This window comes from Plasmodium fragile (genome assembly GCF_000956335.1).
Source record: "Plasmodium fragile strain nilgiri unplaced genomic scaffold supercont1.39, whole genome shotgun sequence".
Lineage (NCBI taxonomy): Eukaryota > Apicomplexa > Aconoidasida > Haemosporida > Plasmodiidae > Plasmodium > Plasmodium fragile.
In genome coordinates this window covers 139,803-157,175 of record NW_012192619.1, presented here as the reverse complement: position 1 = coordinate 157,175, position 17,373 = coordinate 139,803, and the positions used below count along the sequence as shown (strand labels likewise).

The following is a 17,373-nucleotide window of genomic DNA, read 5'->3' as shown; positions in this document are numbered from 1 at the left end:
TTTTTTTTTTTTTTTTTTTTTTTTTTGCACACTTTTCAAAAACACAGCAATTGCGCGTATAGAACAGTGTCGATATTTGTGCAAGCCCGCAGTGTATAACGTACATAGACCGTTTCCTCATACGTATGTTTATATGAGTTAGCATATATGATTGAGAACTTTTACGCCTTTTATTCACCTACATGGAGATAACCAATTGTCTTTACCAACGCGTAGTTGTAACGCAAAACGGTGTAGTTGCCAAATGGAATATCCACATCGGGCAATAAATAACTGACACAGATTCAGAGAAGACAAAAAGAACTTCCGAATTATGCAGTCTGGTAAAGCTAGAGGAAACATTTGTGCCACTACTCAACAACAACGTCAGTAGGAATTATTCACATATCTGCAGATATCCCAATCGGTTACCTTCAAATCAGCGTGGTACATGCCACACCAGCGATTTTGTCCATGTGAACATTTCTAATTTGTAATTTTTTGGGCTTTGTCTAAATTTGTCAAAATTTGTGTGCACTTAAAAATGGTAAAACGAAATGGCGCATTTAAAAAAAAAAAAAAAAAAGGAAAAACAAACAAATGGTTATTAATAAAAATTTATATTGTAATGGTTAAATAAAAAAAAAAATAATAATAAATGATGAATCAGTGGTGACATTATACACACATAAATATGTATGCACAGTAGTTTGGTTACCCGGATGGGTGCATAATTCAATACGTGTCTAAAAAAAAAGGGGTTGATACACAGAAGGGGGGAGAAACATGCGCAAATAGGTATACACATTTGGCGGTGCACAGATCGGCTATATTTACAACCTAAAGATCTAGCTTCAACTTATTTCCAACGTCCATGTGGGATATCATCTGGAAGGAGGTGGGGAGGAAGGGGTTACATAAAAATGATATGACGTGCACACAAATATATCATAGTGTAAAAATGCTTCTCAACAATAAGGCGTACATCTTTAAATTCTTCGAAGGAAATCATCCCATCTCCATCCTTATCGGCCTGTATAATGGTTCGGTCGACCAGCTGTTGCAACTGCGCGGAGAGAAGAGAAGATAACAACAGTGAATAATGAACGAGATAGAAACCAAGGAACGCAGAAATTTTCAAAAGATGGACGACAAAATTTTACCTGTATATCATTTAAGTTATTCCCCACCATCATCTTCATAACGGTAAACAGCTCCCCGTTAGATATCATTCCATCCTTATTGATGTCGTAGATATCGAAGGCAAACTTTTTCTTCTGGAAGTCGTCTGTGCTCGAGGCTAGCTTGGCTAGAAGAAGGGGCAGAAAATAGGGGAATATAAGGGTTAAAAAAGAGGTACGTAAAAGGGTGTACAAAATGGCTCTTCCAGCAGATAAAACTAAATAAAAACGACGCGCGATGCGGCTGTGTTGAGCTGCACAGTGCATGATAATTAAACGCCACAAAAAAGGCCCCTCTTATGGCCCATGTTTTACTTATGCCAACTAAGAATTCCACAAAAGAAACTTTTCCGTCCGAGTTGGAATCAAAGATTGATATGACTCTTTTGACTAGTGGGTTCTAAAAGGTATGAATAAGTTGTCATTAATAAGTAGACACACGTGAGGGGCGGAAAATATGATGAGCTTATACGGATAGGATCGTGTAGTGTCCACATAGGACCACATCCGTGCAACACAAAAATAGTGCAAAACGGTTTTATAAAAAGAAAATAATAATGTCTCTCATTTTTCAATTCCAAAACTGGCTTTTTTTTTTATTTTTAGTTTACGTCGCTTATTTCAGGAACGTCGAATAATTCATTTGGATCTAGTTGTCCATTTTTATTTGTGTCAAGTTCAAGAAATCTTTTGTACATTTTTTTTATATCCACTTCGCTAAAATTAGCTGCTTGTAACAAATCCTTTTGGTCTTTCTCTGATAATATTGCTTGTGTGTTTCTGCGTTGGAGTGGTAAAAATGGAACGCAGAAAAGAAAGGGAACATGCATATTACATGTTCTGATATATTTGCATTTTCTTTTTTTACACAAATGTATGTACTCATAAATATCACGCGGCATTTGCAACTTCTATCTTGGCATAATGCACATTGAGTCTATAAAAGGGGGCACATGAACGTGCGGACAGTGTGCTTGCATTTCACCATTTGCGCCTACCCCATTTTTCCACGTCTACGAACTCATAGCACAAAATGGAACGGAGTTAAACAAGCAGAAATCAACACGGTCCTTGCTTTGTGGCTATCTTGGTGGTTATGAAAAATGCGTACGGGGGAAAGGACGCACGTGTGTACCCATATATATATATATATGTGATATATATCTGTATGTATGTACGCATGTGCGTAAGCGTACGGAAATGCCCCACCTCTGTCCAAAAAAACTGCTAAAAAAGCGTCACAAAAGTGTAAATGTAAGCATAAACATTCTCGTTAGTTTTCCCCCTATAATTATGCGCAAAAAGTCTTTATAAATAAGTCGCAAAGGACATCTTCCTTTTTCCACTATGATTTGTACATTTGCTCATGCGTGTTTTTTTTTTTTTTTTTTTTTTTTTTCCTTTTTTTTGTCGTTATAATGTACGAAACAAAAATAGCGGAAAATGTAAAAAAAAACAATTGTACAAGAATTTAAGTACAGAAGTGGCCTTAGGGGCAAAGCACAAGCATTAGCTCAGTTTGGAAACAAATAATAATTTTACAAACACACATCTTACATTAACAGCAGCGGATATGTGTAAATGTGCAGCAGGAATTTTCCTCAGTGAATAAAATACACTTATCGCATTTTTACAAAAGTGGAAATAGTGCTGTAATTTTTAAAGCCTGATAAGAATTTTGCTTCCCGCCAAATTTCCCTACTTTAAAAAAAAATGTGTCATTTGCGAGCACAGGCTGCAAAATAAAATTGTCATGCGGGGGGCGGATATGTATCGCTTTGGGCGTAGCATATGCTCGTCGAGGTAATTCTGGCAAAAGGGTTTTAAAAAAGGACAATAAAAAGGCGCAATAAAAAGGTACTAAGCCCCAATGCAATGACATTATATCCCTAATACGCGCCAATAACACCGCAGCGCAAAGCCAGCCAAACCGCAACACAGAGCTAAATACCCTAACGTGAGAGCACGAATGTGTACTCAAAATAGCCACTATAAAGCGGGAAGCCCTATTTATGCCTTTTCCGCAAAGCGTGCACTTGCCCTGAAAATGTTACTGCCCGTTCATGCACACATATCCAGTACGGTGGAGGGGAAAATAGGGAATTTTATTAGAAGGGTGAAATTAATCAGAGGGTGAAGTCAGTAACCGAACGTAAAAAAATGTGTGGCGAATAAGCGTTCTCAAATGTGTAGTGGTTAATAAAGCAAAAGAGCGCGCAAAGGTTAAACACGTGAGCAGGAGAAGGAAATTCACATACAAAAAGGGGGAACAAATGAACACGAGAAGGGGAAGCTCATGAACATATAAAAGAAAAATATACATATATATTTTCAAAAATATAATAACAGATAGGAATTTATTCGGCCCCCCTCCCATTTCCGCTTTTTCCACTGCTGTCATGAATAAGTTAGGGTTAAAAAGGGAGATGTCTTTTTTTTTTTATTTTCACTTTAAAATAGTAACCATAAAAAGAATTTGTAGGTGTTGAATGTATTGCTCATTGGGGGCAACGGAGATAAAGCAGTTGCCGTTTTTAACTTTTTTACGGTTAAACATATAGAGACAGTGTGCGTGACGCTCAATCTGCAAATTTTCCGACAAAAGATTGCTGCTTCTTTAAGTGTGCAAAAGGGAAGGTGACCTGCTTGGCCCTCCGATTAATCGCAGTATTCGGATTATCCGATAGGGGTTCACGCAAAATGGAACTTTGCCCGTGCAGTCAAATAGGACATGTCGGACACGCAGATGCTGCTAAAAGGTATATATCTATTGGATGCAAATTATAAATCTTTGCTAGAAGCTCTGTGGGCCCAAATACCTGTATTGTTTGCTTGCATCGATCGTTACAGAAACATTTGTTTAGCGAATGAGCTAAACACATTTATTACCCCCCACGTATAAATGAACACGTGTATATATACATGCACAGGCGTATTCACTCTGAACCAACCAGTGTGTGCGTTCTTTTTCATTTTTCACACAAAAAAAATAACATTTTCGGTCATATGGTATTCCCCCCATTGTTCTCTTAAGAAGCGCAACTCCTAACATGCATCATATATTCAAACCTTCCCTATTTCGTCATCTCGTACAAAGCCAAGTTTTCCACACTCAGTACATTTCATAAAAAAAAAAAAAAGGACAAAAATTCAACGTACGCTCATTATTGTAGCCATTTGGGTGAGCATGTAGATCGTTTCACTCACGCATACATTTCACTGTAGACGCTTCTCTTTTGAACTGCCCGATCGGTGTCCTTATTGGTACATTTTTTTTACGCGCTGCAATTTCGGAGAAACGCACGAACCTACGTTAATAGCCGAAGGTTGATGTTCTTCTTCCTTACGTTGGGGTGTATATTTAAAAGGGAAAAAAAAACGAACTAAGTAAATAAAAATTGCCCATTCAGTGTAGCCTTCGGCTGAACGCAATGTACCCTCCATAAATGGATAAATGAACTTTACAAGTTTTCTATTTCCCTCACCCTTTCAAAACTTATTTTGTTCAGCACTTAATGGCATTTTTAACGAATGCCTTTTGACTGCTGTGAGCACATTGAGTACACGAATTCGTTGATGTGTACAAATGCAAGGGTGCTCCGGCATACATAACGTGTACATAGAGGCATATGCGTAATTATAAATTTGTGTTATTGCATAACACTTATGCACAACTTGTTAGGTAAAAACTTCTCTAATGCTACAGCAATAGAAACATTTTTATTCACACTGGCGTCGGATTTTTTGTTCTCACCTTTTTTTTCGCCTTAAGAAGCAACTACACAGATATGTCCCTTTTCTGTGTAAACGTATTATATGCTGTAATGAAAAAAAAAAAAAAAAAAAAAAAAAAGAGGCAGTGTTCTGTGCCATATATAATAAAACGATATTTTAAAAATTAACTCAGCATTGTGAAATTTTTTTTTTTTTTTTTTTTATTTATCTTTTACATTCATAGGAAGAAATAAAAAAAGCCTACATTTAATTTCATTCCATAGTTTTTACCCCTTTTTTTTATGTTAATGTTTGAAATTAAGAAAAGTGTTTAAGGCTTGTGCGTGTACGTGAGGTCATACGTTCGTATGTATATGTGAACACTCTTATACATGCCTGTAAGCGTATATGCTAACGCGCCTCCGTTCTTCGCACTAAAGCTCCGTGCCCTGTACGCCAACGGTATAAAGGGGTTTACCTATAAGGAGTTAAGTGCAAAGGGGATTAGAATAACGGGCTAGGTAATAACGGTGTAAACACTGAATGGGCTAAACCGAACGACAGAACGCAGCTCGGTCATCACACGCGAAACCACCCCAATGCGCATATGTGAACTCGAAGAAGCAGGCTAAACACACACATTGCTCGCTTGTCAGAACAGGACCAAGTCCCCGTCGCGCACCCCCCGTTGCGCCCTCCAAACGCATACCTACCCGCTCACACAACGTAAAGGATGAAACAGAAGGTCGAAACGAAGTTACCACGATTTAAGTGCCACCATGACGCAGATGAAAGAAAAATTCGAACCAGTGCTTACAACCGTGCAGATAGAAATAAAGAGAGAGATAAAAGTAAACATATCAGGAGAGCTCTGCTCTTCACCTTTTTATTCCTTTTTATTTCATTAACCCGTTTTGCACAATGCCAAGTAGCCAAAAAGAAAGTTTCCGTGAGTGAAATCAATTTCGATAGTGCCGTGGAGGATGTCCAATGGTGCGGCAACAATCACATGACTGTTCTGGTGAAAACAGTCAAGGGAAGACTGTACAGAAGTTCGGACGGAGGGAAAGTGTGGACCAACATTACGAGTAGTTTGTCGGAAAATCCAGTTAATAAAAATGAGCCACCAAATCCTAACAGTGAGCTAACCACCGTAGATCTTATCATGGTAAACCCAGTAAATAAAAATATAGTTCTAATTATAGGTAACCAAAAAAATCATTTCATCTCGGAAGATTCCGGAGAAACATTTCGTTTAATAAATTATAAAAATAAAATAAACTTTTGGCAATTCCATAGTACTAAGACTCATTGGGCATTGGTGTCCTCTTGGACATCAGCTTGTTACTCTACCGATGAAAAAAGTGGAGAGTGTATGCAAACCTTGTCGGTGACAAAAGATTTAGGTAGCACTTTCCAGCTTATAGATATTTATGTTGTTCAATTTAATTGGGGAGATAAAGATACCAATTCAGAAGACACAGTTTATTACACGCGACATAAAAACCGAAATGGACATCAACAGAGATTCAGTGGATGGTCAAAAGATGTAGATTTTGTAAGAACAGTCAATTTTGGAAAAAATGTAGATGTATTAGTGAAACAGGGAAATAAATTTTTAATTTCCAATGGGTATATATTTGTGGCTAGGTTAAATGATGTCATAAAGCAAACTGTAAACATGATGGTTTCAACAGATGGAGGAAAAACTTTTAATAAAGCTAACTTGCCAGAAAATATACATGAAAAATCCTATACCGTTTTAGACACCTCCGAAGGTGCTATTATGCTTCATGTAAATCATGGAACATCATCAGATAGAATCAATACAGGAAATGTATATATATCGGATGCATCTGGTCTCAATTATACTCTTTCTCTTCCAAATAATATTCGAACCTCATCAGGGGAATGTGAATTTGATCGAATACTAAGTTTGGATGGAGTGTACATTGCCAATTTTCTTGATGAAAATGATGATATAAAAGATGAAGATTTGCGATTTCGTAATTTTAATGCAGAGCTGGAAGAAGACATTAATCCATTTCAGACAAATACGGAGAAGAGGAAAAAACAGGCAGCCAAGGGTAAAAACGAGGACCTCGTTAGGACTGTAATTTCTTTTAATAAAGGTGGTCACTGGTCCTATTTGAAAGCACCCAAAGTTGATAGTAGGGGAAATAAATATGACTGTGGAGATAACTGCTTCTTACACTTACATGGTATTACAAACTATCATCAGTACGCCCCTTTTTACTCCATCGAAAATGCTGTTGGGATAATTATGGGGACTGGTAACGTAGGTAGCCATTTAAGATACGAAAGTGATGAGGTGAATACTTTCCTGTCAAGAGATGGGGGGGTTACATGGATGGAAGCACATAAAGGGCCATATATTTACGAATATGGAGACCATGGTGGATTGATAGTCATGGCTGATGACTTGCGTAAAACTAATCAAATTGTTTTCAGTTGGAATGAAGGACAAAGTTGGTTCGATTTCGAATTAGGACAATTTTCAATCGACGTTGATAATATTGTTGCGGAGCCAAATTCTTCTTCAGTTGAATTTTTAGTATATGGAACAAGAAACGATGTCGGGGTGCTTTACCATTTAGATTTTAATGCACTTGGCCAACCTCTATGTAAAGGGTTATGGGCAGCTGACTCAGTTTCTTCGGACTATGAAACGTGGTCACCTACCAGTGGATCCTTTTCAGACAAATGTATATTAGGAAGAAGAATTACTTACACAAGAAGAAAGCAAACATCTGAATGTTTTAATGGAAAAGACTTAAAAAGAACTGTTGATAAAAAGTTATGTGAATGTACACCAGAAGATTACGAATGTGAAACAGGCTTTACAAGAAAAGTGGGAAGTTACGAGTGTAAGCCGAACGACCCCACGCTGACCATCGAAGGTTGTACAAGCAGTTCTTATTTTTATGCAAATGCGTACAGAAAGGTGCCAGGGGATATATGTGTTAATGGTTGGGTCCCCGATAAGGTCCCCGTGCCTTGTCCCGCTCACGCGCCATTTAACAGAAGTAAGTGCACAATGATGGAGGGAATTTTTTGTTTGCATATCTTTTCTTCTTATGGTGCTGATCCAATGATGTACCTTCTTTGTGAGCATCGTAGTTGTAAAGGTTCCCACATGGGTTTTGCTCCATGGGTGCTTTCCCTTATCTCATTTCACCGCATTATATTATTTTTTTTTGCTCTGCAGGCGCCAAGTCCATCCTGTTCATACTGTTCATATTGGGCCTAATCATGCTCATAGTGACGTACCTCTGCCGAAACCCCAAATTTAAGCACCTCTTTTATAACTATGGTAATTACGGAATGAGCAGCCTGAGGAAAGTTTTGTCAATCTAGGCATTTGCATCATCTGCGAATATTTTTGAGAACATTTTTCAGCATGTTTTGTGCACATGCTTTATCGCGCCCCCTCTCCCCGTGCAGGTTTCGACACCTTCGAGCATGTCAAGTACTCAGTCATTAAGACGAAACGAGGAAACATAAGCACCAACGTCTTTGAGCCGGAAATGGAGTTTATAGATGCGGAGCAGGTAGGAACCAGCTGCTGAGTGGCCTTCCCCATCGTGTCGCTTATATGTGCACGATTTGTTCTGCCATGATGAACGCGTTGCACACAGGGGGCAAGCCAATTAGTAATGGACACCCCCATCTAGGCACAGGGACCCCGTAAGCGCCACACACTTCGATGTTGAAACTATGAATGTGATATTACTGATTTATATGTCCCCCTTTTAAAAAAAACACCTGTAGGACGACAATGAAGAAGATGTACCCACACTTTTGTCATATGCCAACGATAGAAACAGAACGCGAAACAGTGATTTCAGGTTAACGAGGAATCGTTCCAACCAGAATAATTATTTAACATCAAGAAATGTTTCCCCGCCGAAAAAGTACCCAGAAAATATTGAGCTCCTATGAGGAAATTCTTCATGGTATTATAGTAGCCGTAGCAGAGGTGGTCCTGTAGCGTGAGTTCCGTTGTATATTGCGGAGTGTGTACGCTTGCGGGAGGTTATTTTGTGAACGTGTGCACATTCGCTCGAGAACCCACGTGCGGGTATTATGCGTGCTGTTTTTGAGGATGCCAAGCTGCCCCGTGCGCAAAAAATGCACAAACAGTGACAGTGACATTGGCGGTGATATAATAATGTTAAAGGAAGAGGAACTATACAGTAATTAATTTTTAATGCGTATTCTCACCATGTCTATTTTTATAGTCATTCCTATTCCTATTGTAATTACCACCATTCTGCTACCATTATTGCTTCTATTAATATTATTAGTATATTATTTCCTTTTTTATGTGTTAGTAACACCTCTTTTAATGGTTCCCATAATGTGTGTGTTCCCTTTTATTAATTCCCTTCGCCATGCTCCCTGCTTTTCCTTTTCCCTTTTGCTCACATCTATGTGTAAAAAACCATTCATTATCATCTTTTTTTTTTTTTTTTTTATCATACCATGTTTTTATTATTAATGGTGAAAGCTTTGCCATGCTTAATGAATATTCGTTATCCATGTATTGTCTATGTAGGTCACATTTTTTTTTTTTTTTTTCAATTTATACAATGTAGAAAAGAAGTTGTTTTTGCGTAATAATGTTATTGCAAAATGGTTATACTGTGTACACTGATGCTGGGCACATGTGCGCGCGTACACATGTATTTGTGTATATATGTGCTCGCGTGTGTGCGCATATGTATGCATACTTACACCATCGTTTAGTATATGCCTACATTTACATGTACCCCTTGTTTTTTTGTTTTACCATCATTCCTAATTATGCTCGAAAAAAAAAAAAAAAATTAACTTCTAGCTATTAAAAAAAAGAAAATGTAAAAACATCGAATTGGACTTGTTTCCCTTATTTATTTAGTTCATTTGCGTTAAGAAAGAAAAAAAAAAATTAACTTAAAAAAGAAGTTACTAATACTATTGTACAATATACAAATGAAACAGAAAAATGTTACACAGCACGAACGCTGTTGGATTAGAATATTTTTTGTTTTTGTTTCCATTTACGTTCAAATCCCCCGTGTGATAATTTACTCACGACAGAAGGGGAATATTAAAACGTGGAAAATGTTTTTCCACCTTTTCAATACTCTTTTTAAAAGCATTTTTCTTTTTTTTAAAGAGCATTACAAGTTGTGTACACTTTCTCACAAAGTATAAAATGCCGCTATTTTTCGGTCTACTTGAACTAAACAATTATGATGAATCGAGCACTTCTTCGTTAATTGTGTTATGCGTGTGCGCGCGCCTGCATGAATATTCGCCTATCCAAATCAAAAAAACGAATTTAGCACATAGAGCACGCAGCTGCAAATGGCTGTTCTGTTGGGGATGGGCACATAAAGCCCATTTGAACTTACAATTTGTGCTACACTTCACCCCTTTAGCTTGCGCTGCACGGGCTTATCATCGGGGCCCAAGTCAAGGTCACCGCCCCACGTGGGGGGAAACCACATCGGATAAACTCGTTTGTACAAAAGGATAAAAACTTTATCGTGCTGCTTTAAGACATTACTAAAGAGGCATTTCATTTTTCCATGGGTACCCAATGATTCCAGTATTTTTCCAGTCAACCCAAATTTTGTATGTAACTGGGCAGGTTTAAAATAATTTATGTCCTCGGGCCTATAAAACATATTTCGAATGACTGCTTTTTTTTTATGAATTTTAAAAATATCTCCACATAGGCTTATTCTCTTCATAATTATCCTCTTGCAGTCACAATTGACAACTTTTCCATGTGCAACAATGACGGAGGTGGTATTCACACAATCGGTGCCATAATTAGCATATGCATCACCAGAACTGTGAGTAACATTAGGTTGTTCTCCATTGTAGTGGTATCCTTCCAGCTGCATCGTATTACCCCCATTCAGCCCAATTAATCCCATATCAGATGCACCCCCCTGTGCTGCTAAAGAATACGTATTGTTTGCATCCCCCCATGAAGTAATCCTCTTTATCAAGAAAACGGGGGCATTTGTTACTGTTGTGAAACCAAATATGGAAGCTACATATTTCTTGCCATGCTTCAAATGCTTCTCATATTTACCCTTGGATTGTATTCCCTTAATAATTTGTTCACTAAAAATAGGGCAACCCATAAAATGCCTAAATCCGCACACAATTTCGAATACCTCCTTTGACTCCACTTGTTCAGAATATGATGCCATTCGTTCCACCTCCATATTGACGACGGTCACCTTTCTCTCATAGGGCAACAAACTTGAAACGACAATCGGCAAATTCTTCTTCCTTATTTCATTTATTACGTGCAGCAATTTACCATCATTTTTTATAACAAATAAGCAGTAAGCATCCGTTATGGTAAATTCACCATTTACAATTTTAGAATTTTCCAAAAATTTTTTCTTTGAATATTTACTTAAATTTTCGTAATTTTCATAATCGTAAATGCGTGAATATGCCACTGGTAAATCTTCATACACGTCTATGTAGGACGACTTGAAGCTCTGAAGAATTCTGTACTTTTTAAATCTTTCCTTTGCACTTATATTTTTGCACAGGTAGACGTGGTCGGAATGGTTGGAGTCCCTTTCGATGTCGTCTTCATTCGTAGCACTATTCGTCGCTGCATTCGTGGGGACATTTTCCTCTTGTTCGTCATCATCATCGTCCTCGTCGCTATCCTCAGGGGAGCTACTTGCCCGTGATTCCTCACCATTTTTTAAATTATATTCCTCTTTCTTACACGTTTGATTACTCTCCAGGAAATATTTTCTAGCGTTCAAAGTTTCATTCCTGTTATATGAACATATAAAGTCTTCGCCCACTTCGTGCTTCTCGTTGGACACATATTCCCACGCAAGGTTCGAATGGAACCTTTGGTCTGTGCCTCTATATGTGTTATTGCTACTTATGTTGGTGGAGGACGCGTACAGGTCATTGAACGTATTCGGCTGCTCCACGCATGTAGCGCTGTTTGTGCCGCGGTGAAGCCACCCCTTTTGGCTACTACTCCCGTGGGATAATGCACTGTCCAAATTAAATCTATACACAAGGTCGCCTCCATCGCCAGGATGATCATCCCTGCTGTTTGACAGCCCCTCACTTGGCCCTCTGTCGGTGGTCACGTCCGCTATGCTATTATCCCTAAGCGTCATTAAATTATCGCACTGCATGACGTGCTCCTCCTCCATATACGGACGTACGCACACTAAGTCATCCTCATCATTCATGTTACACCTATTTTCACAATTTTGTATCGGCAAAAAATTATAATCAATGTTGTTACAGTTATAGTAATAGTTCAAGTCGGGGGTTGCCTGTCTTGTTAGAAAGTCACTTAACATGTTGGAATTGATTCCTTCACTTTGGTTGAAGAAATTTAAAGATCTATCAACTTTTTCATCACCATTATTGCTCTTCGACGTAATCACATCTATGACGTATATATTATCAATGTAGTAATCCCCCGCGTTTGTTATGTGTACAGGGTTCTGGGTATTAAACCCTGCCCCTTTGACAAACCCCTTCAAATATATGGAGTCCGTCTGCTCATTGTACGCATAAGAATTGACCATCATGTAACCCCTGCCCTCCCGATAAGAAACGTTTCGTATTTTCATATTCATAATTTCGCTGTACAGTTTGTAAAAATCTCCATTCTTGCTTAATCCGTCGGTGCCCCCACTATTACTGTTGATGAAAAATATTTTATCATGTTGGGTAAATTCCGAATTGAAATATCTAGTTACGAATTTTTGAGAATGTTTGCTGCTCTCATCCGTGTTATAGCCTACCCCGATGACGGATGGAACACCTTGTAGTTTTAAAAGCGATAAAAGATTGTAACCCAATTCGTCAAACGAAGAATTCTCAATTGCCCCATCCTTAAATATACACAAGACAATGTCTGCACATTTTGTTCCGTCTATAATTCCGTAAATGTCTCTTGGAATGTCGTAAATTACAAGCGATCTTTTTTTTTTTTTTTCTGCGTGTACTGTATATATATCGTACAAATTTATTGTGTCTGTTATGACATTATCTCCATTTTTTTCACACAAATATTTTATAAACTCTTTCTTAAAGGACAATACATCAGCATCTTCGTGGAATCCTAACAAGCAGATATTTAAGCTGTTATAGAAAGGTATATATTTTGATTTTTCCTCGAGTTCATTCTTTATGTTGTTCACTTTGCTATTATGAGACTGAAATGCCCGATGCAATATACTGCTGTACTTTTGGACTACATTTTTTGTTTTCTTCTTTTGCAAATTTTTCGCATTCTTATTATTCTTCTTATGGTTCTTTATCTTTTTAAAATGCTTATTCTGCTGTTTCAAATGCGGTCTATGCTTCATTTTTTAGTTTAATATGTATTTATAAAAATGGTGACAACGTTTTTTTTTCTTTTTTCGAAGCTTCACCGTGGCTGGCAATTTGCCACCAACAAAAACGGAAAAGGCGCAACGGGGAAAATGCGGCAGTCGACAGTTTCTCTACGGTCTTACGTACATATGAGCTACGCGATATAATACATATGTTGTAGGCATAGTTACTCCCGTTTGTGTGCTTTATATCCGCCGTTGTATTTGTGATGGTTAAACTTGTGATAGCAGCCCAGGCAACACGGGAAGCTCCACTAACGTTTGCAGTAAAATGGGCATAAAAAGCATACGTAAAAGTAAAAGAAGGCCTCTCAAACTGACAGCCTCGACAAAGGCAAAATGAACAAGTAGTGGGCAAAATATGCTCGTTAAAATGGTTATATTAATATTATGGCTTCCCCATGGTATCTATCCCCATACGTACGCACGTAACATTTGTTCCCTTTCCCTTTTACATACGACGTGCGAATTGCATAACGAAAAGGCAACTAACATAAAAACTTAAAAAAAATTGCAGTTCATTTTGGCAAAAATGTATGCATAAAAATAAATCAGTTGTAGGATGGAAAAATTTAAAAATTTTTAATTTATAAAAAAAAAAAAACAAAAAAAAAAAGAAACATGCCGCCTGCGTATTTTACGATTAAGTGTCGCCCACCGCAACCATATATTTTTTTTTTCACTTCAATGTATAAAAACGAAACCGGGGGAAAAAATATATATATATATAAATGCAAGCGATGCGCGAACCTTCAAAAATTATTCCTCACCACATACAAATATTTACGTCTTACCAGTGCTCCCTGTTTTGCATTAATAAAAGGATGGAAACCTTAAGAAGGAACTTACGTTGTCGTAAAAGTGGGGATGGCCACATGAATGAATAAAACGAGCATGCATATTCAGCATTACTCTATAACACCTGCCCTTGTTAAAGCATTTTTGTCATGTTCGCGCTCGGGCTCGAGCTTGTGAAAATTTAAAAAAAATAGACATTGTTATGAAAGGGCCCAAGCTACAAATGTAATGTATTTAAGAAACCGGAAGAATGGAAAAAATGGAAAAACCGAAAAAAAGTACCAGAATAACCGTCGCATATAAAAAGAAAAATTCGGCTTGCTGTTCTACAACTCCTGTCAATTACTCAACTGCTGTGTAGGTGTGTCGTATGCTCCTATGGACATGCGAAAATGCTAAAATGTACGGAAAGCTCAATGGGGAAGGTGAAGCTTTCACGTCGCGATCAGCTTATAAGGAGGAAGCAACACACTGCTGCGTAGAAGCACAGTGGACAGAAATAGCTGTTCATGGCAGATCAAAAGGAATTTCATTCTGCAACCCTAACACGGTGTGTTGGCAGTTAAAAAATAGCTGTTAGGTAAAGAAGAACGTAAACGTGCGGCTTACAGTTTAACGAAAATTAAGCATGTCCGTTAAATCAACCGCAAAGGAAACTGTTGAAAAAAAAAAAAAGAACAAAAAGTATGCCTGTTTAATTTAGTGATGATTACCATTTTGTCCGTCGCGAAAACACACCCCGACACAATCAGTAGTTAGTAAAAACATATTGTATGATTAGCGGGAAAAACTCTAATTACATGTTCAAATTTAGGGAAGCGGGGGGTCACACACGTAATATATGACCTTTATCGCATTTTACTTCCTCTTTGAGTCGTACGTAAAACTTTTTCCTCTTTTAAAATTTGACATGTTCCTGTTTTACGAATCTGTTTATGAGACAAAAAGAAAAAAAACAAATACAGACCAAAGTGCAAATGGAAATGCAGTGAGGGAAAAATGTACCCTTTTTTGTCTTGCAGTACATATACCTTCCCACATTGTAACACTGTAACAATGCCACATGGCCACGCTGACACTCTTTTCTGTATATGCATTTTTAAATATTAATTCTAAATTTTTTTTTTTGTTGCTTTTCTGAAAAATGACATACCAATACGTACCCACACGCAGCCATATATGCTGCAAATTTTTTGCTGAATTTTTTACACCAATTCAGAAACATATGCCACAAAGTGTATCAAAAGAAATAATAAAAAATAAAAAAATAAATTGACGCTTGTGTATAGCGGAAAGTACAAATGTTGTGTTATACAACTATTCCAATTTTTTTTATTTTTTAAATTACAATTGTGCGCTACTGTGCAAACGGTCAACTGCGGCATCTCAGGACAAAATAGAACATTTAAAAAAGGAAATTGTCTAAAATGTGTATGCATTTGTGCAATTGTGTCGGAAGGGTGAAAAAAAAAAAAAAAAACATAAAATAAAATACACAAATGGATAGGCAGACACATGGACAGACGAATGAAAAATTAAACGAACAACCACTGCAGACGGATTGAATTTTCGTTTTCCATTTTTTTATTTCTATGTCACGCAGTTTTTTCCTTATTGCGGAACAGACGTGCACGTTATCCTAGGTGGGTATTTTAACGCAATTGTGCGTTTTTTCGTAGCATATATGTGAACAAGTTAGAAATATGCTAAATGATTTGCTACAATAAACATGTTTTCATTTTAGAACACTTTTACGTTTCTGCGCAGATCTTTAGTTTTTTTGTTTTTGTCTTTGTCTTCTTGTTTTTGATTTTATGTATACTTTATTTTGCGCATGTAGGAGCTCGATTTTTCTTTTTTCCGATTCAAATAAAAACCGAAATCGGAAAAAAAAAAAAAAAAAAATACGGAGTTACATATGTGTCCAGATATAAAATGTACATGCATGCTCGACCATTCCAATTTTATGACCTAGCCTCATTTAGTTTTTAAGTTTCTAATTTTTGTGAGGATTTAATAGTTTTTCGCTGACAAATGAATTCACTCCATATATTCATCTGTTGAATATGATAATGAACATACAAGCGCAGCTCATTGTTTAGGCGTCTGCATAGATATGCGCTTAGACGGACACGTACACAGGCACGTAGATGGACACGTAGAACATACACACTGGCATGTTCTACGCAACTGCAAATCGACGCAACGTTCCCTACAATGTGTCCCATACGCAAAAATTAATCACTTGAATTTTCACCTCACCCAAAATTTAAGCTCAACCCTAGTATTCATCCCCCAGTAGAACTGTTCTTTACCTTTAGTTATATTTTCGCACCTTGTGTGAGTCTTGTTCTGGTTTCACATCGCTTCCTTTCATTTTGTTTTATTTTCCTCCCCTTTTATAATCGCAAAAAAACAGTAAAATGTTAAAAATTATTTTTTTAATTTTGGTCATATGCGCACGAATTCATTCTATAAATACAAAAGGGGGAAATGGAAGCGTACAAGATGGAAAACATTATGTGAAAACGGAGAGCCCAACTTATACTCCAAAGAAAAAAACCAAAGTTATTTTTTATATGCCTGGACAAGAACAGGAAGAACAGGAAGACGACAATGATCCGAATGCAAGTAATAAAAATGGAAGTTCGGGCATGGGGTCCAATAAAGGAACACATTTGGGTTCAACAACTGATGCAGGACATTCACCAACAGGATTTAATAAAGGATCCGGAGTGGGATCCGAGTCAAGGCCAGCATCAAATAACTATAAAGGACATGGCGGTGGAGGGATCCATATTGATATGTCTGCTCCTGGTGATAACTCCAATAACGGACAGCAAGGAAATGCTGGGTTCAAAAAAAATAAACAAGACACATTAAGAGACGAATATGAAAAAATTAGAAAGCAAGAAGAAGAAGAGGAAGAAAGGATAAACAATCAAAGAAGGGCTGATATGAAGAAATCTCAAGGGCGCAAAAATAAATTTGGGCATGATAAAGGAGTACAGGATTCTTTATCCAACGCGAAATATGAACTCTCAGAGCCTCAGTCAGGTCCCACAAAATCTAACGCAAAAAATAGAGGCCCTGGGGTTTATGATGAATTAGGAAATGGGCCTTACAATTTAATTGGCAAACAAAGCGAGGGGGGAACTCCTACCGCATCTCCATATGACCATTATGATAAGCATGGTTCTGATGGAAAGGGTTACGGCACATATGGTGGCTCTGATGGAAAGGGTTACGGCACCTATGGTGGATCTGATGGAAAGGGTTACGGC

At 37.5% G+C, this 17,373-nt stretch overlaps 4 protein-coding genes across 4 annotated transcripts in view; 2 read left to right on the top strand and 2 right to left on the bottom strand.

Annotated features, from left to right (window-relative positions):
* Positions 1-819: 819 nt before the first annotated feature.
* On the bottom strand, positions 820-2,062 carry AK88_03439 (uncharacterized protein; the record flags this gene model as incomplete). Its single annotated transcript, XM_012481056.1, has 6 exons — positions 820-867; positions 965-1,045; positions 1,143-1,288; positions 1,476-1,560; positions 1,772-1,940; positions 2,043-2,062. The coding sequence occupies 6 exons, from the start codon at positions 2,060-2,062 to the stop codon at positions 820-822; spliced, it is 549 nt and encodes a 182-aa protein (XP_012336479.1).
* A 3,545-nt stretch (positions 2,063-5,607) lies between these two features.
* AK88_03438 (uncharacterized protein) lies at positions 5,608-8,837 on the top strand (the record flags this gene model as incomplete). Its single annotated transcript, XM_012481055.1, has 4 exons — positions 5,608-7,921; positions 8,104-8,208; positions 8,340-8,446; positions 8,667-8,837. 4 exons carry the CDS (start codon positions 5,608-5,610, stop codon positions 8,835-8,837), a joined length of 2,697 nt encoding a protein of 898 aa, XP_012336478.1.
* Positions 8,838-10,309: 1,472 nt separating this feature from the next.
* AK88_03437 (uncharacterized protein) lies at positions 10,310-13,264 on the bottom strand (the record flags this gene model as incomplete). The annotated part of the gene is made up of 1 exon (XM_012481054.1): positions 10,310-13,264. One exon carries the CDS (start codon positions 13,262-13,264, stop codon positions 10,310-10,312), a length of 2,955 nt encoding a protein of 984 aa, XP_012336477.1.
* A 3,248-nt stretch (positions 13,265-16,512) lies between these two features.
* AK88_03436 (uncharacterized protein) overlaps positions 16,513-17,373 on the top strand; it is a gene marked incomplete at both ends in the record, with an annotated part of 6,951 nt that continues 6,090 nt past the window's right edge. The window contains one exon of the mRNA XM_012481053.1: positions 16,513-17,365. Coding sequence (XP_012336476.1) covers positions 16,513-17,365 — 853 coding nt within the window. The remainder of the gene's footprint in view (positions 17,366-17,373) is intronic.